This window comes from Apis florea, unplaced genomic scaffold, assembly GCF_048593485.1.
Source record: "Apis florea isolate Af1SG1 unplaced genomic scaffold, ASM4859348v1 contig_2411_pilon, whole genome shotgun sequence".
NCBI lineage: Eukaryota > Metazoa > Arthropoda > Insecta > Hymenoptera > Apidae > Apis > Apis florea.
In genome coordinates, this window is record NW_028256580.1 from 877,376 (window position 1) to 901,125 (window position 23,750).

Here is a 23,750-nt window from a genome sequence, read left to right on the forward strand (position 1 = left end):
ATCAATTTCAAGAAGAATTCATACTGAAAACATACATTTTATCCGACAATAGTATTTCGATCATTCTTGAAAATTTCGCACTAACATAATATAACTAAAAATTAAAGTAAAAAATGGTATTTTTATCGAAATCAAAAATTTAAACCAATAAATTTGCAGACATTAAAGAAATTTTACAAGTTAAATGTTACAACTTGTAAAAATTTTTATTAGAGTTAATACTATCATTCATTCATATCATTTTTTTGGGATAAATGATTCATTTGCATAATAATAATGATAATTTATTCTATTCATGACATGGTGTATTTAAAATCGTACATAAGATACAGATGTTTATAAAAATTGCATTAATATTATAATATGCGTGTACTTGTGAGTTTGATTAAAGATTGTCTTTTATTTTTATATTTATAAATATAAATCAAATTTATATTTTTTTCATTTTTAATTTATTTTCTTTTTATGTAAAAAAAATTTTGTCACCCAAAAATAATTTTTTGTTATTTTAATTTTCCTTTAATCGTTTCACAATTTTTTCTTCTTTTTTCATAAAAACGAATTAGCAATCAATGTTTGTAACGAATCAAATCATTGTACAATTCTTATCTCCCGATTATTTATTGTAAATAATCTAATGTGTTTAGACGAAGATGCATTTAATTAATATAGCATATAAAATAAACATATAATTAACATCACTCATTGTAAACATATTATTATACTACGAATCGGAAGATAACATGGAAGTTAAGTCAAGTAAAGAAATACGTAGATCAAATCCTGTTTGATTTTATTACGATCCTACACGATTGGAAATCGTAGTACGATACAAATCGTCAAGATAAATCCTTTTTTTTTTTTTTTTCTTTTTTTCTCTCTAAATCATATTGTTCTTTGCAAAGTATTTGTAACTTCGTGCCATACAGTATCTACACTGACTAATATGATTTATGAGCTATCCGAGATTTATCGTGAAAGTGGAACACAATGTAAATGAATTGTTATTGGTGAATCATTTGCATAATTGTTCAAGATACGTGTATCTCAAGTACAATCCATTCTGAGTTCTCGTTCTCCTCTAATTCCTTGACTAAGCGCTGTTGTTAAAGGATATTTTCCACAACCACATTGATTTTTAAAATCGTCCAAATCCAAGGACCAAATCAGAGCACCGCTAAGATTTAAATCTCTTATGAATTTTGCCTGGAAGAAAATATGTGAATGTTTATATGTTTATACGAATGATAAACATTTATCTTGAATTTGTTGCATCATTTATAAATGTCAATTTATAATTACTTTTTGCGTTATACTTGATATATCCTCATAGCTGACCCATTGATCACTTTTCGTTGCATATGGTCCAACCAAATTCTTCGGATCTTTAATAGCTGACCAGCCTTTATTTTTCACGTTGTCGCATATCTATGAAAGTGTATATAAAAGAAAAAACGTTCGGCTTAAACTTTGAACGTAAAAGTAAATTGCAATTTACATAAAAGAATTTACGATGATAATTTGCATTAAATATTTATCAAGTATGTTATATAATGTTACTTATGTATAGTACGTACTATATATAAAGTGATTTACTTATCAATCGATGAATTCATACCTCGTAATAAGCAAGCATGCCAGATGATTTGGTAAAGTTGCCCGGATATCCAGGTCCAGAAACTTTCACGTTAAAGCCTGGCGTTTCATTTCTTTGCGATTTCCTCAATAACGTGAAACTCTGCCCGTACGTTGGTACACCCATCACGAGCTTATTCGATGGCACACCTTGTTCTAGCCAATAAGTCATAGAGAAGTTTACGTTCAAATATTTGGTTTGTTCATTTGGGTTATGATAAAGCGGCGCAACGTGGCCAGTTTTGCTCTCTAAATTAGAATGATAATCGTAACTCATAACGTTCATCCAATCAACGTATTTGATTAATGCTGGAACATCATAAGCCACGTCGATAACTTCTTTGCTAGCAGAAACTGCGGTAGAAAGGAGCAACCCTTTCGATTTCAAAGCTATACTCAGTTCCTTAAGCAAAGCTGCAAAAGCTTCTCTGTCGGTTAATGGACCACGGGTACAATCGACCTGTAAAATTGAAAATTAAAACATTATTACATTATAACATTATGAAAAGTAAAATAACCGTAATTTTTGAGAAGAAAACAATTAAGTTAGAAACGATAAGTGATAAATTTACTTATTATTAAAACATTTCATTCATTACGTCATTTTTGCGTAACAATTTCTACCTGCCAGCATACTGGATACTCCCAAAGAAGATCAAGGCCATCAAAGCCATGATTCTGAATGTAAAGAGAAGCGTGACGTGCAAATCTCTGTCGTTCCACCGAATTATGTGCCAATTTACTATACTTGTTATTCTTTGATTCTTCCCAGCCTCCCAAACTAAGTAAAATCTTTAGCCCGTTTCTATTTTTAATATCTATTATTTTATCAAAGAATTCCTTTTGGCTGATACTCTGAGGACTTTGGATGGTCAATCGTTCCGGGTCCAATTTGACGGGGCCAAAAACGATATGGGTACACAAATTCGGGTCGATATCTTCGGGTAGAAATTGTCCTGATCCAGATCGCTTTCTTCCCCACTTTGTTACGTAACAAATTACTTTCTTCTTGTCCGTTTCTGGAGCCAAGATTAATGGGAGTAATTGATTGGACTGGAAATTTAATTTAGATTTATAAAAAAGAAAGGAAGAGAAAGATTTGTAAATTGGGATAATTTCAACCGCTCACCTGACGTTGGGAATTTTTACACTTTGTGTTCTCAGGCCAGTCGCAACGGTTCTCGTTCCAGTAAAGACCAGGAGGACAAGAGTATTCAGTTAGTTTTCCAAAATTGCACAGGAAGTATTTGGAACAATCTTTCTTGTGGGGAACAAATACACGACCACCGCAATCTTCTGGCGAAGTGCCTATTAATGGTGGTTCAGCTTCTATTTCGATAGTATCGTCAGTGTCTGTGCACGGATCTGCGGTCGTTGGTGGTAAATACATTGGTCTATGAGAAGTGGTAGCTTCCCAATTTGATTGTTCGCTGTTCGTCGTTGATTCCATGGTGGTTTCACCGATATCGATTGTCATAAATTCTATTTTCAAGATTATTTATCTTCATTTTACATTAATTTCTCATTTTTATAATTGAATTTATGAAATTTCAATTTTAAAACATTTACCATTCGTTACCGGACACAATGGGCCTTTAGGATAATTTCTTAGAACTCTGTTCATGGTTCTTAAAAGTGGACTAGGTTCACAATTGCATCTATTTTTGAAATCGTCCAAATCAAGGGCCCATATCATGCCACCACCCAAATCAAGATCCTTTATAAGCTCTGCCTTCAGTTTAATTTGTCTGGCATCGTCAAAACTAACCCACTGGTCACCTTTAAATGCATACGGGCCGATACGACGTTTCTTGTCTTGGACGACGGTCCAACCTTTCTTCAAGGTTCTTTCGCAGATCTGTAATTGTCCAGAGATAAAAAATATATATTTATAAAAATCTACGAAGAAAAGAGAAAATGGGATACTTACTTCGTAATAGGAGAGGAAGCCTCTGGCTCTTGTTGCTTCTCCGGCTTCACCACCACCATAAGTTGGCGCATTCAATCCCCTCTGTGTTCTCTCGGCTAAAGAAAAAGATTGACCGTACAAAGGTGCTCCCATAACAAGTTTTTTCGCTGGAGCACCTTTCTCTATCCAATAATGAATAGAGAAGTTCTGTAAAGTAAAAAAAAAAAAAAAAAAAAAAAAAAAAAAAGTTATGAGTAACTCGTATTCATTTGTCATCGATAATTGTAACATAAAGCACGTACAGCGTTAAAGGTCGGCTCCCAATCACTGGGTAAATGATACAGAGGCGCTACATGACCGGTTTTTTTATCCCATTGACCATGATAATCGTAAGTCATTACAGATATCCAATCCAAGTATTTTGCCAAGGTCGGCACGTCGTAACCGGTGTCGATGACTCGTTTGCTAGGAGAAACGGCGGCAGATAACAACAATCCTTTCGGTTTAAATTTTTCGCTCAACTCTCTCACTAAACTGCCAAAGCCTTCCTTATCCGATGCTGGACCTTTGTTGCAATCGACCTAAAAAATTCGTCTTTTACTCGTCAAAATTATCTTAGAAATCTTGGAAATTATAATAAGTATATCAACAAGTTTATTTCACCTGCCAACAGACTGGATATTCCCAATCTAAATCCAACCCTTCGAATTTGTACTTCTCGATAAATTGGATTACATTCTCGATGAATCTTTGTCTGGCCGATGGCGAATTAACCAGGCGGCTGTACTTGTCGCCTGCCGAATCGTTCCATCCTCCGATAGCCATCAATACCTTTACACCCCTCGATTTCAACGCTGCTATTCTTTCGTAGAATTCTGTAAAAATTCTGAAAATATAGCGATCCGTAGAAGAAGAAGAAGAAGAAAAAAAAGAAATTACACGAAACAAATCTTAATAGTTACTGTTGTCTATGTCAGCCCATGGATCGTGCGATTTTATCTTCAATCGAGATCCATCGAGTACCGCGAAACCGTATAGAACATGGGTGCATAAATCAGTATCCACGTCTTCGGGTAAGAACTTGCCTCCTTCTTGACGGTACCACGCCCAATTCGTGAAATAACAAATTACTTTAAAACCATTTTCTGACTGCACCTGATCCCTCGAGGTCGACGATGGTATAGGCGTTTTAACAGTAGTGGGCGCTACCGTGGGTGCCATCGCATCTTGATCTAAATCCTCCACCGTGATCCACGGTTTCTCAGCTGCAAGATATTTGGTTGATAAAAAAAAAAAAATTACAAAGAGAAAGGAAGAAAAATATCAAAGGAAAGATTACGTTTCTCATCCTCGCTCGGTGGATCAGCTAATACTTTCTGAAGGGTGTGCATCAAAGGATGCGGCCCCTCGCCGCAACGACCCCGGAAATCATCGAGATCCAACGCCCATACCATTCCACCACCAAGACCCATACTCCTGACGTACTCGGCTTTCCTTCGAATCATCTCGGCGTCATCGAAGCTGACCCATTGGCTGCTTTTATACGCGTAAGGGCCCATTCTACGTTGCGAATCTTGGACAATATTCCACCCACGATTCCGTATCCTGTCGCAAATCTCGTAATAGGATAAGAATCCGGCAGCTCGTGTGAATTCTCCTGCCTGCCCACCGCTAGCTGGTACGTTCAATCCTGTCCCCGCGCTGGGATCGTTTATGGAGAACGATTGCCCGTACAGCGGCATTCCTGCTCGATCGAAGTAAATCAATTGGATAAGCTAATAATTTAATTTAATTTAATTTAATGTTTTCAATATTTATACAATACCCATAACAATTTTTCTACGAGGAGCTCCTTTGGCGATCCAATAATTAATAGAATAGTTTGCATTGAAGTAATAATAATCATCGTTGGGATGGTGGTAGAGGGGCGCAACGTGGCCAGTTTTTTTATCCCATTGACCGTGATAATCGTAAGTCATCACTGCGATCCAGTCCAAGTATTTGGCGAGGGCGGGAACGTCGTAACCTTTGTCGATCACTTGTTTGCTCGGTGAGACCGCGGAGCTAAGCAACAGCCCTCTAGGCCTTAACTCGTTGCTGAGCTCTTTCAACAGATCCGCGAAACCTTGTTTGTCCGAGGACGGCCCCTTCTTGCAATCGACCTACGACAAGGGTACAAATATTAATTCTGATAATTAATTCCAGGAAAGGAGAATTAACGAGGGAATTGACATCATCTGCACATACTTGCCAGCAAACTGGGTATTCCCAATCTAAATCAAGTCCATCGAAATTGTACTTCTCTAGAAATTGGACTGCTTGCGCGATAAATTTCTTCCTAGCTGCGGGATTGTTCACCAAACGACTATACTTGTCTCCAGCTGAATCGTTCCAACCACCGAGAGCAAGGGATACTTTCAATCCTCGTTTCTTATACGCGACTACACGCTCGTAAAATCCTGTTCGAAAAAATATTACACGTTCTCACGTACCCTTTTCGAATATTCTTTAAAGAGAAAAATCACAACTCTTACGGTTGTCGTAATCGGCCCAAGAATCGTGAGCTTTAACGATTAGATCCGAGTAATCCAAAACTGCGAATCCATAGACGATATGAGTGCACAGAGTGTGATCTATGTTTTCAGGAACGTAACGGCCTACGCCTCTTCGGTACCAGGCCCAATTCGTGAAGTAGCACACGATCTGCACGAGAGAGATTATTATTATTATTATCATTGAAGCGATTTGGATTCGCGTTAGCTCACAAGAATGATGATCTTACTTTGTAATATCCAGACAACGGAGAAACTTTTTCAGGATTTATCACGGCTGATGGTAAGGTGGTTGTTGCGGTGCTCGCTTCCCAAGGTTTCTCGGTGCTCGACGGACGAATTGGCTTACTCGAATCTCGATCGCCTGTCGACACGGAATTATCTTGACAGTTGGCTCTGGACGGCCAGTCGCATATACGAGTTCTCTGATTGAAGTGCAATCCGGGAGCGCAACGGAACACCTCGTACCGACCCCATAAACACGCCTTGAAACTTTCGCAATCACCTGGAACGCTGGAGTAGCTTTCGGGAGTGCATGGCTGGGAGAAGATGAAAAAAAAAAAAAAAAAGCTTAATCTTCGTAATTTTTACAACACAGAGACGATGCAATATAATGTTACCATGGATTTAATATCCGTTGCGATCAGCGGAGCTGTCTTTTTCGGTTTCTCGATACAAGGATTCTTGAACGCCCAATCGCACATATTTTTTTCTTTGTTCCAATTCAAACCTGGCCCGCATTGCTGAGATATTAAATTCCCATTCACGCAAATGCTGAAGCTCGTGCAGGAATTCGGATAGGAGTAATACTGGCCGTGCACGCAATTTTTTTCTGGTTTCTCGTTGGGACCGTTCATGAAGATCGGTTTCTGGGTGGTGGATGCTGCCAATGTAGACGGTCTCTTTGCGGTGGTGGTTTCAACGGTAGTCGTCGTGGTCCACGATGGTCTCTGGGTAACAGAACCTACTTTAAAGAACAAAATGTTACGTTTATCGTTTGTAAGTTTTTATTAATTAATCGTTTCTTCGCTCATCTCTCTCTATATATATATATATACCTATGTTAAACAATTGGAACGTTTTCGAATGCATCGAGGCGGAATCTATTAAGATTAAAATGAAAATTACGCGAATAATATAGAATAATGTCATTTTCTTTCCTTTTTTTTTTCAACAAGGAAACGAACACGTAGAAATAGTGATACTGAGTATCGCGTGAGAGAATCGAATGATTTATAAAGGGAAGATGTTTGTCTGGAGGCGGTTACAAAACTGGTGGAAAAATATGCGCAGGAGTGAAGATTGGATGATTATTGCCACGCGCGAATAAACAGGTTTGCGTTATTGCCAATGAACCGATATGTCTGTTAACGACAACTTCAAGAAGAAATTATTAAAAGGAATTGAGTTTTCCGTGTAATATAATTGTTCGTTATTTCAGCATTCAGAAAAAGGAAAAATTTATTAATGATGATAAGTTGCTTTAAAAATGAATGTCAAATTAATAATAAAGAGGAAGAATTCATTCGTAATGAAGAAGATGCTGTTACATAATTATTACATGAAAAAATATATATATATATATATCCAACATACCTACGTTTCTTTTTTTCTTAAATTGAAAAAATGTCTCTTCGATGAACGAATGAAGTACAGACGATAAAGATAGATGCAGTCTTACCAGTTTCCATTTGACATTTCGCTGCAGCTGGCCAATCGCAAATGCTTCGTCTTGCATCCCAATGCAATCCGGGCGCGCATTGTTCGCGTTGCAATTCGCCGAGCACACATCTGAAGTAATTTTTACAGCTTTCAGGGTCCGGTACGTATTCCCCTATCGTACACGATGTTCCCGGCTTTGAAGAATCCGTTGGTTTTTCCGTATTTACTTCCACCGTTGATGGCTTCCTTTAATTTTTTTTTTTTTTCAACAATAAAATATATATTAAAAAAAACTTGCAAATATTATAATATCACGATAATAAATAACGCGTTTATTTATGGGAAATTAAGATTATAATACTTGGTGGTGGACTGGGTAGTCCAAGAGATTGTAGTGCTGCTCACACTGCTCGTTGTATCTGGTTTCCAGGTCCAAGTGGGCCAGGTTGTGTGCTGAGCGCTTGTGCTCGGTTTTTCAGTCCACGTTGGCCACATGGTTGGTTTAGTCATCGGTGTGGTTGGCCGTGGAGTCTCCTCCACGGCATCGCTGTGAGTTGTCAACGTTGGAGGTTGCGGCGTAATTGGTTCTGCTGGCCGTTGGCATCCTTCGGATGCCTTGTTCTTTAAACGACCTATAATGTAAATATACATGATAGGACAGGCGTTAACAGACGCCACGTTCAAAGAATATATATAATGACTCGTATTACCTAATGCACGATTTATACTCTTTAATAGTGGGAACGACTCCGAACAGCAACGATTTAAGAAATCGTCCAAGTCTACTGTCCACAGCGTTACACCTCCGTAACCGCTTTGCAGAATGTATTCCCCCTTCGCGTAGACACTTTCCTGATCGTCGTAGCCCACCCATTGGTCTTTGAGGTAAGCGCTTGGACCTAAAAAAAAAAAAAAATGTTTAAGACCATTTGTAAAATGTTACTTCTTCGTTATTTGGAAAGATAGAAAAGTGGTTCTCTTTTTATTTGACTTTTCACCTAAACCAGTTTTCCAACCCTTGTATTTGATCCTATCACAAATTTCATAATAGGCCAGCATTCCAGGTTGCTTTGTAAATTCACCAGCAGTTCCAGGACCAGTTGTTGGATCACCAAGATTTGCCAGATTTTCACTGGATAATCGATAAGCCTGCCCGTACAAAGGTATCCCTACCAGAAGCTTCGATTTTTCTGCTCCAAGATTAACCAAGTACTCCATTGTAGAATTCTAGAAAGAAAAGAAAATTTTAACAATCTATCTCGTTTCATAAAATATAATGTATTATATAAACTCACCACGTTGTAGTACGGATTAACGTCGGCAGCGTTTCCAAACAAAGGTGACAAGTGTCCCGTTTTCGACTCCCAAGCACCGTGATAATCGTACGTCATTACAGATATAAAATCCGCCACTTTCGAGATTTCCCGCACCTCGTAGGCTCTGTCGATCACCTCTTTGTAGCCGGAAAATGCTACAGCAAGCGTTAACTTTGGCTCTTGTTGGTCAAACGCATTTTTCAATTCCTTGATCAATTTGGTGAAATTGGGTTTGTCGGTGTCCGGCCCCTTTTTGCAATTGCTTTGCCAGCATTTTGGATAATTCCATTCAAAGGACAGGCCATCGAAATTATGCTTTTTTAAGAAGTTTACCGTGGCTGAAACGAACTTGCGACGAATAACACCGCTGCTAACTAAACGAGAATACTTATCACCAGTGCTGTCTGTCCATCCTCCTATAGCTAATAACACTCTTGATCCTTTCAATTTTGTCACTCGTTCGTACAAATCTGAAAATATAATTTGTTTATTTAATAACAATAGCCAAGATTTGATGTTATAATAGAACAAGCAATAATAACATGTCACTTTATTTTAAGAATCTATCGTTTCGATACTTTAGTAAGTTTTTTTTATTTACTGTATTCTATGTCGGCCCAGGGATCCAACGGTTGAATCAGCAACGTATCAGGATTCAATCCAGCAAACGCATAAATTATATCGGTGCATAAACGAGAGTTTAGACGTTCCGGGACAAATAATCCGTCTCCCTTCCGATATAACGACCACGAGGTCACGTAGCACACTACTCGAGGACCCTTTTCCGAGGAGATCTCTAAATCTTGCAATTTTTGCGACTCTCTTATTTCACTCTGATAACGATCTCCTTGAATTCGATTAAATTGGCCAGGTTTACAAACATTCGAATTCGCTTTTATGCAACGACCATTGTTCGAATTAAAATATTTCCCAGATCCGCATTGACCCCGATATCGCGCTCCTGTTACAAACAGAATGATAATTTTTTTTTAAATAGAAGAATTAATTCGATCTTTAATCAAATATTATTGAAAAGAGAATTCACAAGTTGTTTACCATTGTGACAAGAATAAAATCCTGAACAATTCTGGGGATCGGTAGAGAGCCCATCCGTAGAACATTTTCCCAGTTGTGTCTCGTCGTAAAAGCCTATCGATTCCGTTGCAGCGTTTAACATTGGCCACGAATTTCCGCAAATACCCTGGTAACAACGTATTTATTAGTTTATAATTTTATATTAAGAGTGAGCGCGAGAAAAATTAGAGAGGAGAAAACAAGTTTATTATTATTAACTTGAAAATCATCCAAGTCGAGGGACCATAAAGAAACTCCGCCAAGCTTCACAGATCTAACGTAGGCTACTTTGATTTTCACCGTCAACGGATCCTCGTAACCGACCCACTGATCCCCACGTTTTATGTACGGCCCTTCTTCATCTCTTCCAGCGGTCCACAATCCATCTTCCAATTTCTCGCATATCTGGGCGCAATGGATAAATATAAGTAAAAAGAAAGAACCTTGTTTCGAATATAAAATATAAATTATCGGGCAATTACTTCGTAATAAGCCATCCTTCCGTTTTTCTGCTTGTCGTAATACGTATTCTCGATTCCTGGCCCAATGATAGGCGCGCCAGCATCCGTAAAATTCTCGAATTTCAAGGTGTATCCTTGCCCAAACACAGATAAACCAAGAACGATCTTTGATCTGTGCTCTCTCGGCACACGATCGATCCATTTGTTGGTCACTCGAGCTACGTACTTGAGAGGAGCCGGGTGAAGTGCCAATTTTTCCCTTCTGAAAGCTGGACTGTCCCTCCACGCTCTCAGGAGAAGCAGATCGGCCACAGAGCTAATTTCTTGATCCACCGGATCTTCCGGCCTTTGAACCACCGCAAGAACGTATTGTTGATCAACGAAAAACTTTCTAATTGTCCTCAACAACAGTTTCAAATCGTTCGAATGATTCGCCGATCCTTCCCAATCGATCTCCACCCCGTCGAAATCGTGCGCCTGGAGAAAGTTCACGATGGATTTGGCAAATTTTTCGCAGTGGAGAGCGCAGTAGCTTTTGGTCAGTTCGGAGAACAATTTTCCTCGATTTGGAACCGAGATCGAGACGAGCACTTGCAACGCTGGATCCCTCGATCGATGTCCCGTTACCGTTTTATATCCACCTATATTTGAATTGAACGGAATAAATTAACGGGACTCGAATTTTTAACATATCCTTTCTTTATCCGCGAAATAATTAATGATTTACAACTTTACCCTTGATCTCGTCATATTCGCGATCTCTCGAGACGATAACCATCTTCTCTGGATCTAAGAAAATTTTATTCGTCATTTATGCTATATATATATGGTATACATATATTTCAGATAATATATATTTATTAATTAATTCATGAACGAATCGATTCGATATAACATCGAAACGCTAAATTACCTAAAGTGGCTGCTACGTATATCAAATGGCTGCATCGATAGTGTGGTACGGATTGAGGAAACAAAGAGAATGGCTCTACTCTGTGCACAGCACTGGAGTCCAAATGGCACACCACTTTTGGATTAATGATTTGTTCCATTCTTGTTAACGTTGGTGGAGCTAATGGTTCGATCCAAATCGATTCGTGATCGACGTTCCCAAAGAAGGGAGCTTCGCGATGTTCAACGGCATCTCTTAAAGGCACTCGACCGCTAAAATAACCAATAAATCATCCTTCATTAATTATCCAACGAACAATAAGATAATGAAGGAAACACCGAGTAGCTCCATATACACTTTCGATTCGTAATCTCGACACGCAATCGTTGATTAATTAATCATGAAAGATGATCATTTACAAATGAAATAATTCAATATCGAAGATCGTGTTTATGGAACGAGATACATGTACCATTATGTCTAAGAAATACTGACTCTCTGAAATTCTGCAAGGGTAGATTATCGACTTGAGAATCGATCTTATTTGAGGGCAACGCTTCGACTGCATCGCGCAAAGGAAACCTTCGAGATCCGTAATCCTCGTGAGTAATGGCGGGATCTATCGATGGTGAATCGATGGTTGGTGGACCTTCTACAGCATCACGTTGAAACAATGGCACATTGATGATTTCTACATCTGTTTCTTCTACAGAGTCCCATGGAGGTGGTTGTAATATATCAGGTATTGTCTTTCGATAAGGTGGTCCTGCAGCCACCGAAGTCACGAAGATTAAGGTTAACCACAGAATCATCGCTAAAAGAACAATATTTTTCGAAATGTTATATTCAATGAATAGAAATAACATAAAATTTTGTACATAGATCTTTTAAAAGCTAGGAATATCGGTAAATCCAAAGGATTCAGATTGTTGGCAATAAAATAATAAAATAATAATAATAACGTTCGTGCACAATAAGTGAATCTGATCGATCATACTTGAAGGATAATGATTAACATCATTAAGTGTGTGTCTGCGTCGTTTAACTTTTATTCCTTCTTCCTATCGATAACATTGAACAGTTAAGAAAAGTGATTTTCGCCTCTGTGAAAAAAATTATAAAAATATTCACGCGAGTGAAGGAATACAATGTTATTGATCGAATCGGATATAATTAGCAAATAACGCACAATAGATTAAATACAGAGACAGTGTTTAACAATTAATCTGACAATTACAAATTATCGTAATTAAAAGCAGATATACGGTACACACGTGCATCGATATCTGAAAACCAGAATTGCTGGATGCATCATTTGTGTGATGTGCGTGCAAACCTGTCCTGCACTTAAGACACGCGTGTACGAATACCGGAAAAGAAAAATATACGAAGAATGAGATATGCTTCGATGTTACAACGATTCTGACTATTGCGAACTTTTTCCGAGTTCAATTGCACCGATGATTGATCACACGTCTTGAAAAACAATCGTTAATCATTCACGACATGCTTAATATTTTTGTTATCTCTTTACTGGATTGCTAACAAGCTTGAGACAGAACGTTTTTTTACGGGTGCATAGAATGTATAGTATAGTACTTGTAAACACATATAACATATTAATCTTGAAAGACCTTGAAAGTGTTGAACATTTAAAATCATACGTACGTAGAATTATTGTCCAATTAAGTTTCTTATTAATACTGGTATTTGCATATTTTATAGTCGAAGCAGCTTGTTTGATCGTTGTGCGAATCTTTAATCATCGTATAAACGATAAAACGCGAAATCGAAATTGGACTCGAGCATTGCGTGCTGATTCACTCGAGGACAAAGACACGCGCCGCTACTTGAATCCTCGTGATAGCGTTCAGCCATTAAAAATGCTACTCTCGTAGGTGGAAGTGACCGCAAAGAGGACAATGTTTGCCAGTCAAGCCGTCAGGTATTGATCTTCCGAAACAACGTTAATAACAATCTGATATTGTATTTCTTTTTCATAGATTCCTCCTCGTATCGTTAAACGTATCAATTAACCGAAATTTTCGTTGGGTTTTATCTTATTTAAACGAGACAAAGATTATAAAATATCGAGTGGTTTTTGAAGTGGATCAATAATAGAAGAGATTCGAGAAGGAGTGTCGAAGCGTTTAACGACCATTTAATAGATTGTTGAACACACTATATCCACTGTTTTTATCTTATCGTGTGGAAAATGCGATAAATTTTTTAAAATACTCTAATGGAATGGAAAATTAAAAGATTAAAATTATTAGACAATCCATAAAGTTCCGTCATTCATTTTATGATAGAAAAAAATATATATAAACAATTATACGTAAAATGTGGTATACGTTTCCACACACGGTTGCAAATGATTATTGAAATTTAAGATCGAAAAAGTAACGCATAAAATGCAAATTGTGTTCAATTACAATTTTTGAAAAAATTGTCACACGACTTCGTCAATGAAAACTTCCCGTTCCATTTCCTCTCGAGTCTCTCCTTTTGAATTCTGCATTGTACACATAATTCTTAAAGTTTTTCTTTTCAACTTTCATATCACATTCCACTCTTTCTCTCGTTGAACGAAGACAAAATTTCTTTCAGCACAAAAAAATAGGAGGGAATCCCAGAGAGAAACGAAAATAAAAAATTCGACGAATAATGAGAAAGAATCGCACGAACCTTGCCGAGGGAATACGTTCTCCAAATTAATGCGTCCAACCCGATCCGAGGTGTGAATGGTAGTCGATCCCAGCGTACTGCCCGATTCTTGATTGAAGAGACCGCGAAGAGAGCAGGCCCCTCGACTCTCCACCGCCTAGGTCGTCCGCGATGAATTTTTCAAAGCACACCACCCGCCTCGTGGGGAGGGCTAACTTGCATGAATCTGGTATTCTGAACGCGGCTGGACGCCCATATATATACCTACTCCATCGTCGCAGGGACCCCTCGGCTCCCGCACCCTACGCGGAGGCCCTGACTGTCTCCGACGTCCTTGACCACGAAGGAAACCATCATGTACGTACACCAATTCTCGACCTTACACGCCATGGCAACGACAACATCGTCGTCGCGATTTTGTGTGCGTGTTGCTGCATCTCTGCTTGCATCTCTCCAAGAGTTGTTCGCGCCCTCTAATCTCTCTACAACCAGTAAGTAAGTAAGTTAAGTAAGTACACGCGACTTTATCTTTCACCACTGGACGGCGGATAACGATTTCCTTCATTTTAACCCCTATTCCATTAATAATCAGGAAACGGCTGCTTTCACGGAACGAATCCATTAAAATTGTTTGCTGCTATCTTTACGTATCCCTCCGTAAAGATTATTTGTACCAGGATTGGAAGGAACATGTGCTGAAAATTGGCTACTTTGTAACAATGAAAACAATTGTCTTGCCTTCGATCCTCCAAATTTTTGCGAAAACAAAAAGTGGTTTGAAACGAATTTTAAATTCGTGGTGTGTGTGTGTGTGTGTGTGTGTGTGTGTGTGTGTGTGTGTGTTCGTGTGTGTGTTCGCGCGCGCGCGCGCGCGTGTGTGTTCGTGTGTGTTCGTGTGTGTGTGTGTGTGTGTGTGTGTGTGTGTGTGTGTGTGTGTGTGTGTGTTCGTGTGTGTGTGTGTATGTGTGTGTGTTCGTGAGTGTGTGTTCGTGAGTGTGTGTGTGTGTTCGTGTGTGTTCGTGTGTGTGTGTGTGTGTGTGTGTGTGTGTTCGTGTGTGTTCGCGTGTGTGTGTGTGTGTGTGTGTGTGTTCGCGTGTGTGTGTGTGTGTGTGTGTGCGTGCGTGCGTGCGTTCGTAGCTGTGCATTTGTTATTTTACAATACCCGAACCGGTTGTCCAAAAATTCAAATCATATAAACTGACGATTTACAACCGGATCCGGTTTAAATGTATAGATGAAACTTTTTAATTATGCCCATTATTACGACACGTTAACGATTTTAAAGATATATGTATTTTAAAATTCAAAACTCATATTTCGAAAGATTGATGGGGGAAAGATCCTTTATCGACAATATCCTATTATCTTCAAATTCGCACGATTGATACATTATCAATTTCAAGGGTAAGCGGAAACGATATCGTGTCGTATTCGTCAAACATACAATCCGATACAAAAGCGTTTAAGGATGTACATATTTCATTTTGCTTCTAGGATAATACGTCCCCCGTTACGTATGCCATTCTCGTCCTCTCTTTGATATACCTTGGCTTCAATGATGCTGGAAACCTGTTGGTATAAATATTTCCGCTATGAAATCCGCTGGCCAATTCGCAAATTTATTAGTGGTAGAGATCTGGAATCGTAGTATAGAGATATGAAATTACCAGTGTGTGTCAGATGTCGCGAGAAAACATTTTCTTTTCTTTTCTTTTTTTTTTTTTTATACAACAAACTGGTAAGATGCAAGTTCAGGAGAACGACTTTTATCATATTCCAGAAGAGTCGAACAAAAAATGAAGCGAAAGAGCGAAAAGGAAAAGATAGAATTCGTTCAGGAAAATAAAGGATTTTCAAAATCCTATTATATACAATCCTATTATTATTTTTATATTGCGAGACGATAAAGAAGATAACTAATTAGGATTTCCTCTCGAAGAACTTGAATTCGAGAATTGATTGCAGATCTCCGTAGCATCCTATAAAAAAATAAGGGAATTTAGTGTAAAAATGCCGATGATTCGCCTTGAACTTGCGACCGGTTATTTTATCGACCTGTTCTCTAACAGAGAGAAAGAGAGAGAGAGAGAGAGAAAGAGAGAAAAAAAGAAAAAAGAAAGATCGGACAAGAAACCTAAATTAACTAAAAAAAAAACTTTATAAGTAACAAATTTTTAACACTGAAATCGCGATCAAAAGAAGGGAAAGGAGGATGAAACGATAAAAAAAAAAAAAAAAAAATAAAGAAGAAAGACGCGGCCGCGAGGACGATTGGACGGGACAGGTATTCAAATTTAGAAAAAAAATGTCAATAGGTTTAATTGTTTCTCATTCCTCCGAATAAATCCAGCGCGAAAGATCCAGTTTGTGCTCGAGGGCCAACGCAGATTATTGACGTAGTCTTTGAGGTTCATTGGCATCGGGAAGTCAAATGTGTTTCGATACAGGTTGTATGAGTTTTTCGTACGTAGAACCTGTTAAAGCATTTTAACGGCTAAACGGAATGCATAATTAAATCACATGGCTATAACTCGTATGACAAACTGCTATATATACATGTATAGATTTATAAGGAAAGGATATATAATATCCTTATCTGGCATGCGACATAATTGCAGCAAATTTGTGGAAAGAATGAATGAAACGAAATAGAAATAGAGAAAAGGAAAGTCTCGAGGATGATCTCAACGATAAATTCGATGTTATTTTACTATTTATCACTGGCCTTGATCTAATAGAATGATACATTGTGTCGAACCATTTGATCGAACTAAAAAAAAAAAAAAAAAAAAAAAAAATCATTAATGCATTTTTTCTTCCCAAAGTTAGTATTTATAAAGCGATCGTTTAAAATTTTTCAATGGATGCGTATGACACGAGAAAGCTATTAACAGAAAAGTAATAGATGATTCGGCAGGCGTAAACGTTAATTCGTTTCGTGTTTCTATCGATCTGTGTGATTTATACAATACACCTTGAAAAGTCAGAGAATCCTTGGTGAAATCGTCGTTCGTCAGTTAAAAATTATGAAGATACTTACAACAAGAAGAAATCTCAAACTGCTTTTAATTACGTCATCTATAGTGTTAGATATTACGATGATTGTTTCGACGAAAATAAGAAGGAAAGAGGAAGAAGAAGAAGAAGAAGAAGAAGAAGAAAAGATAAATTTTATAAATAATGATAAAAATTATTCAATATTAATTTGAAAGAATTGTAGCGCGAGATAAGAGTATACATTCGGTGTCAAAGAAACTAAACTGTAACATGATCGACACGCGACACATGGCTTCGAAGGATCTCTTAAGAATCAAGGCCACGACACCAGTCTCGAGTCAGCTTTCTGGTTACTGGTTAGTGACCCACACCTATCCCAGAGCGCGAAGATTTCGATTATCGTGCATGGACTATTGGAACTCCCTTCCTCTCTTTCCTCTTTCCTTCTCTTTCCTTTACTTCTTTTTTCCTTTGTCCTCTCATACTTCTCCTCTATTTCTTCGTAACTATTCAATGCGAAGGATATCGAACCTATCTTCGGTATTTATCGCTCTTCATCTTTACGTAGGTGTTTCATGAATAAATACAATTCCTTGATTATTAGAATTATAATAAGATTGCATTAATTTTGCGATTACTTTTCTTGTTTAGATTTTTTTTTTTTTTTTTTTATATTTCATTGATTTGCATTTTTAAATGTCCAAATAGAATATCTCTTTCGAGATTTTTATTCTTTAAAGATTAATGAAATTTTCTTCGTACTTTTCATACTTTGTTGTAATTTTTCGTAAAGAAGAACACAAAAAAAAAAAAACACATGAATACATTAACGAGTCAAAAGCATTGCAAAAAAGCATTGCAAAATAAACTTGACATATCTGAAAACTCCAATATTTTTTTTGCAGCATAAATATATACATATGTTCCCTTATCGCATCATTAACTTGAAAGCAGTGGGTCGTAAATGTAGATAAGACGTTCATTCACTACATATTCGTGGTAATAGTAAACTCGAATGTATAAACAGTGATTATTAATTTTCCTTTAGCCAAATCTTTACTTGATTTTAATTTTTTTGATACATAAGATAATTTAAGAGAAACGAAGACTCAATATTAATTAGATCGTATTGATATTCTTGTTACTCCTATTATTTTTATTTATGCCTCTATAATTCTTCTTCCTTTCGTCATCTATAATAAATTTTTTATATATTTAATTTATTATATATTAAAAATAAAATCAATAAAAAAAATTAAGTTATTTATATTCCATGAAATTTGAAAGGATAATTGTCAAAAAAAGAAAAAAAAAAAAAAAAAAAGAAAAAGATCAAAGTTTCTAATCCATGATCAATCTTTGGATGAAAAATAATCTTCAAAAATCTTCGATTCGTTGTTATCCTTTAAAGAAATGATATGTCGTTCTGTAATTATTTTAAAAAAAAAAAATTTTCAAAAGTAATAAATAAAAATTCTGTCACCGACAATATTGAAGTTTATATAATAATTTTAAGAGAACGAAAGAATTTCTTCGATATTTTCTCGAGAATATAACTGTCATTCACAGATTCATCTGTCACGATCACATTTCAACCCCCCACGAACATCATTCGTATAAAAGTTCGTAGCTTGAAACTCTCAGGGCACTTTCACAGAATACAGCTAACAGAAACGATACTTGTACTTGCAATAATACAGGTAAAAACAGGTAACCGTATAAAATTATTTAAATTGAAAATTAAACTAAAAAAATTTTAAAAAACATGTTTTTATTCATTCTTGTGCATGTTAATAATTTGTTTTTGGAAATAAAGTATGATATCGAGGAAATGTGTGCTAATCTTAATTATGATGCTGGGAATCGTATACCAAACATTTGGAACAACTGAAGATTCTTACAGAAATCTGTTGGCATTAAATTTTCCATATGACAGAGGAGTGGTAAGGAGATATGATGCACTTAATTTTGTTTCATTTTTAGAAATAACCTTAATAAATGTGTAAAATGTATTTTTAGAATAATGACCTACAAAGGATTGCAAAACTATTACTATTCCCACCGTGTCTTTGTCATTCTAAACGTAATTCAGAACTCATAAACTCGCTTCTAGGTCTACCGAAAAATATGAACAATGCTGGAAAGTAGAATTGTTAAAATTCTATTGACACCGGAGAAATACCACGCTTTATTTAATATATACATTTCAAAGAATCTTTAAGGCTTGTAATGCACCAAATTCAATAAACTAAATTATAAAGAATTATATTCTTTTTATATGATCTTCTAACCACTTATCTTTCTTTAATTGTAATAAATATCACAACTTATATTATATATAAAATAAGATAAAATATAAACTTTCAAAAAAAAAAAATATTTCAATCAAGAACTGTTTGAAAGGATAAAATTATTCAAAATTATTGTATATGTAATATTTTTTTCATGTGAAATTTATAGCATTCTTTAATTGCATATACAATTATTTTCATTGGAAAAATTATGTACAAAGATTATTTTTTAGAAAAGCAATTATTTTTCGTTTGATATAAAATTTGTCACGTATATTTAAAATTTTAAATGAAAACCACCACCGACAGGTGGTTGTCTACCGCCTTCCGTGAGACCCATGTGAAAACCAGAGTTACTTAAATCAGCATCGTCTCCATCTCTTAATTGTTTATATTCTTTTCCACCACTTGGTGGTTTTGGTGAAGCATTTGCTGTTTTCACACCAAGTTCCGATTTAGCAGGCCATGTAGGAAACATTTGAGGATCTATTGGTAACGGTGCTTCTGTAAAATATCCATGTTTCAAAGCATCTTCAGCTGAAATTCGTTGTTGCGGATCATACGTAAGAAACCTAGAAAAACATTTGTTTAAAATAAAAAAAGGAAAAAAAAAACAACAATAAGTAATAAAAAGATTGTTATTCGAAGAAACATACTTATTTAATAGTTCAATGCCTAAATCCGATAATGATAAGCTAAAACGTTGTCTTAAATTGTTTACGGGATAATGAGCGAAAGGAATTTTTTGCACCATCGGCAGTTTACTATATCCTGGCCATATCCGATCATTTGGTGTACCTAATTCTTTAAATATCCTGTTCAATTGGTCAATTTCAGATTTACCCGGAAATAACGCTTCCATTCTTAATAATTCTGCGAAGATGCATCTAAAAAACATATAATGATATGATAATTATAACATATATATAACATATATAACATATATGTAATATGATAATTATAACATATTAAAAAATAAAGATATAACTATATAATTTTGCAATTTCTTTTTTCTTACCCTACTGACCACATATCAATGGGAGTACTATATTCTTTTCCATTTAATAACAATTCAGGAGCTCTATACCAACGCGTTACAACAACCGGAGTATATTGTCTCAAAGGAGAACCGTATTCTCGTGCTAAACCAAAGTCACCAACCTTTAAAATACCTCGATGACTTAATAATAAATTAGACGTTTTCAAATCTCGATGAAGAATCCAATTATCGTGCAAGTGTGCTACTGCTCGTAACAGCTGTTGCATAAGACATTTGACTTCACCTATAATAAAGACATTTATATTTCTTATTTCTTGTTATTATAATTACTTCATTATATTTTACCTGGTATAAAAACTTGTTTCTTTTGATTCATTGTTTCCATTAACGATTTCAAATCATGTTCCACATAATCCATCACGATAAATATTTTATCCATGTTACTACCAACAACTATTTCTCGAACAGTAACAATATTTGGATGCTGAGCTTTTAGTAGAGTATTTATTTCTCTAAGGCTAGTAATTGGAAAACCTTCTTTTTCTTGCTCCATTTTCAATCGTTTTAAAGCAACGATTTCATCTGTACGCTTATCACGTGCTCTATATACTACACCATATGTACCTTCTTCAATACGATTTAAACATTGAAATTCTTCCACACTTCTACATCCTATAACATTAAAAATTTTATTACAGAATATGAATCCCCCTCCCCCCAAATCAGTTATACCTTGAATTGCTGGTAAATATGGAGGTAATTCAGGCTCTTCTTCTTCTTTTTTTTCTTCTTCTTCTTCTGCATTCTTAGATGCACTGTTTGAATCTACATGTCCAGGTGATTCTCCATCAGAATGATCAGATTTAGCCAATCGATCTACAGATAATGGACTTGGATTATTGTAATCTGAACCATCATTTGAATCAGCATTAGATCCTTTATTTGAATCATTTGATTCATCGTCATCATCGCTACTAGATTCGGACGAATCAGAAGAATGTCTATCAGAAGATCTCTCACGTATACTTCTTTGACCATCAGATGAATGTCTAGATCTGTAAATGAATAATCATGAAATTTTAAGAGTGAAGAGCCATGATATGAATTATATCAGAATATAATTCTTACTCAATAGACTTAGAACGAACTTCATCGGAATGACCAGGACTTGGACTTTCATCTGATAATTCTACAATAGATGGATCTTGATTATTGTCTGGACTTAGAGGTCGTTTTTCACCTCTTTTCATTCGTCGAGCTTCCAATTCCAATCTAGAAACTTCTTTTCTTCTAGCCATTTCTCTATCAGCTTCCAGTAATCTTTCTTTTCTAAGTTCCTGTTCAGTCATTTCTTTTGGATCTTTTGGTGGTATTTGTATTTCATTGATTTCCATATCATCTGGTTCTTCCGTGACAATTTCCATTGCTTCACGTAATTGTTTTTCTCTATGTTCTTTCTCACGCTCTGCTTTTTCTCTGTCTCTTTCACGAAGACGATCATGTTTGTGTGATCTCTTATGACGTTTTTCACTTCTCTCAGGCCGTTCCATAAGTTCTGTTTCAGAATATTGTTCTTCCAAGACTCTTATATGTCTATGCTCCTCCATTCGAATTTCACGACGTTCTCTAATATCTTCAATAGTACGAATATCACGACGTTCTCGCATATCTTCTAAACGCATTTCTCTACGTTCACGTGAATCGCGTAATTCCCGAGAATCATCCAAACGCATCTCACGACGTGCTTCCACTTTGTAATCCCGAATATCTCGCGAATCTTCTCGTCTTTCTCTCCTTTTGTCTAATAATCTATTAAAAATTAAATAATCTATTAAATTAAAAATTTGAACATAAAAAATAGCTTTAACAACAAAATTGATTTTTGAAAATACAAATATGAAATTTTGTATACCTTTCTCTTAGATCTTCCAAAACACGATCTCCTGTAGTTCTTTCTTTTCTATCATGTCTAGATTCTCTATCTCTATGACTTTCCATTCTTTCTAATCTTTCAAGTCTCTCTCTTTCTCGTTTAGAACCCTCAGAACGTTCTGATCTTTCCAAAATATCCATGCCATGTCTACGATGTCTATGTTTATCTCTATGTCTATCTTCTCCACGATCATGGTGCCTAGATTTTCTTTCCTTTTCTTCTCTACGATCTCTTCTATCACTGTGTTTATCTCTTCTTCTTGATGAATTAGATTTATGATGACGGACAACAGCTTGAGGTGGTTTTATATCTAAAGAATCTGCTGTATCTCCTCCATCCTCTTCTGAAAAGCTTTAAATATACTTTTTCAAAAACAACTAATCAAATAAAATTATTTTCAAATAAAATTAAATTAAATCTTAAATATACAAATTTTTCTTAATTTCATTAATATATAAAAAAATATATTATAACATATGTAATTTAAAAAAGAATCAATAATCGAAAATTTTATTATTGTAATTAAATGATATATAAAATATTCTTAAATATGTATAAAATTTGATTTTTATTAACTTTAATTAAAAAGTAGAAAGAGAAAGTAGGATACAAGTATATATTGAAACAAAGATTTATTTTAATAGTTCAAAAATTGAGGTTAAAATCAAGCATCATATTATTCAATACCTAAAATCATCCATGTCCTTCGAAGGGCTTTTCTTTATTTCTCCATCTTCACTCTGATTATCAATATCCATATCAAGTCTATTTTCTGACATATTATAAGCAAATGTATTCACTTTTCACTGATTGATTATCATTTATACAGTTGATCACAAAAGTATCGTCAGTCACATTTGACATTTATATTCTATAAACAACACATATCGTTAAAGAAGAAAATAACTATTTTTGATAAATATTTATTATTATTTTTTTATTTTATATTGATTTAATGTGTAATTTGAAAACAAAAAATATATATATATACATACATAATGAAAAATTATGTATTGAAAATCGAGTGTGATATATTCAAGCGATTGGATACTTTGTATTTGATTGTAATTACGAATAAAGAATTGAAATATAAACATTTATTACGTTTACGAAAATAAATTTTAATAAGCAACATACTATTTTTAATATTTGTATAAATTATTACATAATTTTCTTTTTTAAATTTAAAAAAAATTTTTTTTAATTTTAATTTTTTTTAATTTCTTTTAATTCATAATCATATATTTTTCGATGCTTGAACAAACAAATATTTCAATAATAGATTTATTACATCGCTTTAATTTTTAATTTTTTTTCATGGATATAAATCGTTAATAAATTTTAATATACTTGATGTAAAA

At 35.4% G+C, this 23,750-nt stretch overlaps 3 protein-coding genes across 10 annotated transcripts; 1 reads left to right on the forward strand and 2 right to left on the reverse strand.

The window, feature by feature from the left end:
• Nucleotides 1–268: 268 nt before the first annotated feature.
• LOC100864276 (putative chitinase 10) lies at nucleotides 269–14,324 on the reverse strand. 2 transcript variants are annotated; one of them, XM_086905451.1, is made up of 29 exons: nucleotides 14,190–14,324; nucleotides 11,997–12,315; nucleotides 11,523–11,773; nucleotides 11,345–11,398; nucleotides 10,631–11,250; nucleotides 10,368–10,553; nucleotides 10,131–10,275; nucleotides 9,676–10,035; nucleotides 9,054–9,544; nucleotides 8,757–8,985; nucleotides 8,469–8,657; nucleotides 8,120–8,390; nucleotides 7,778–8,004; nucleotides 6,717–7,060; nucleotides 6,327–6,635; nucleotides 6,079–6,247; nucleotides 5,792–6,003; nucleotides 5,370–5,706; nucleotides 4,884–5,288; nucleotides 4,507–4,809; nucleotides 4,208–4,419; nucleotides 3,847–4,125; nucleotides 3,566–3,751; nucleotides 3,205–3,493; nucleotides 2,765–3,117; nucleotides 2,260–2,688; nucleotides 1,619–2,095; nucleotides 1,303–1,428; nucleotides 269–1,206 (listed from the first exon to the last, which is right to left on the reverse strand). In XM_086905451.1, exons 2-29 carry the CDS (start codon nucleotides 12,311–12,313, stop codon nucleotides 1,048–1,050), a joined length of 7,929 nt encoding a protein of 2,642 aa, XP_086761577.1. In that variant the 5' UTR covers nucleotides 12,314–12,315; nucleotides 14,190–14,324; the 3' UTR covers nucleotides 269–1,047. The 2 variants fall into 2 exon arrangements, with proteins under 2 accessions (XP_086761577.1, XP_031771203.2); XM_031915343.2 differs by having other exon boundaries at nucleotides 6,717–7,063.
• On the forward strand, nucleotides 13,227–19,428 carry Pdf (Pigment-dispersing factor). 6 transcript variants are annotated; one of them, XM_086905453.1, is made up of 5 exons: nucleotides 13,227–13,446; nucleotides 14,112–14,659; nucleotides 18,735–18,875; nucleotides 18,982–19,108; nucleotides 19,185–19,428. In XM_086905453.1, exons 4-5 carry the CDS (start codon nucleotides 18,983–18,985, stop codon nucleotides 19,311–19,313), a joined length of 255 nt encoding a protein of 84 aa, XP_086761579.1. In that variant the 5' UTR covers nucleotides 13,227–13,446; nucleotides 14,112–14,659; nucleotides 18,735–18,875; nucleotide 18,982; the 3' UTR covers nucleotides 19,314–19,428. The 6 variants fall into 6 exon arrangements, 5 of the variants coding, with proteins under 5 accessions (XP_086761579.1, XP_086761583.1, XP_086761581.1 ...); XM_086905457.1 differs by having other exon boundaries at nucleotides 13,396–13,446; nucleotides 14,112–14,663; nucleotides 18,735–18,865; XM_086905456.1 differs by lacking the exons at nucleotides 13,227–13,446; nucleotides 14,112–14,659 and adding exons at nucleotides 15,136–15,572; nucleotides 15,663–17,521.
• On the reverse strand, nucleotides 19,330–23,478 carry Pitslre (cyclin dependent kinase 11B pitslre). Of its 2 annotated transcripts, XM_086905452.1 has the most exons (9): nucleotides 23,385–23,478; nucleotides 23,077–23,260; nucleotides 22,369–22,740; nucleotides 21,585–22,265; nucleotides 21,189–21,511; nucleotides 20,802–21,128; nucleotides 20,475–20,739; nucleotides 20,113–20,343; nucleotides 19,330–20,028 (listed from the first exon to the last, which is right to left on the reverse strand). In XM_086905452.1, the coding sequence occupies exons 2-9, from the start codon at nucleotides 23,166–23,168 to the stop codon at nucleotides 19,734–19,736; spliced, it is 2,586 nt and encodes an 861-aa protein (XP_086761578.1). In that variant the 5' UTR covers nucleotides 23,169–23,260; nucleotides 23,385–23,478; the 3' UTR covers nucleotides 19,330–19,733. The 2 variants fall into 2 exon arrangements, with proteins under 2 accessions (XP_086761578.1, XP_003691935.1); XM_003691887.4 differs by lacking the exon at nucleotides 23,385–23,478 and having other exon boundaries at nucleotides 23,077–23,306.
• Nucleotides 23,479–23,750: the final 272 nt, after the last annotated feature.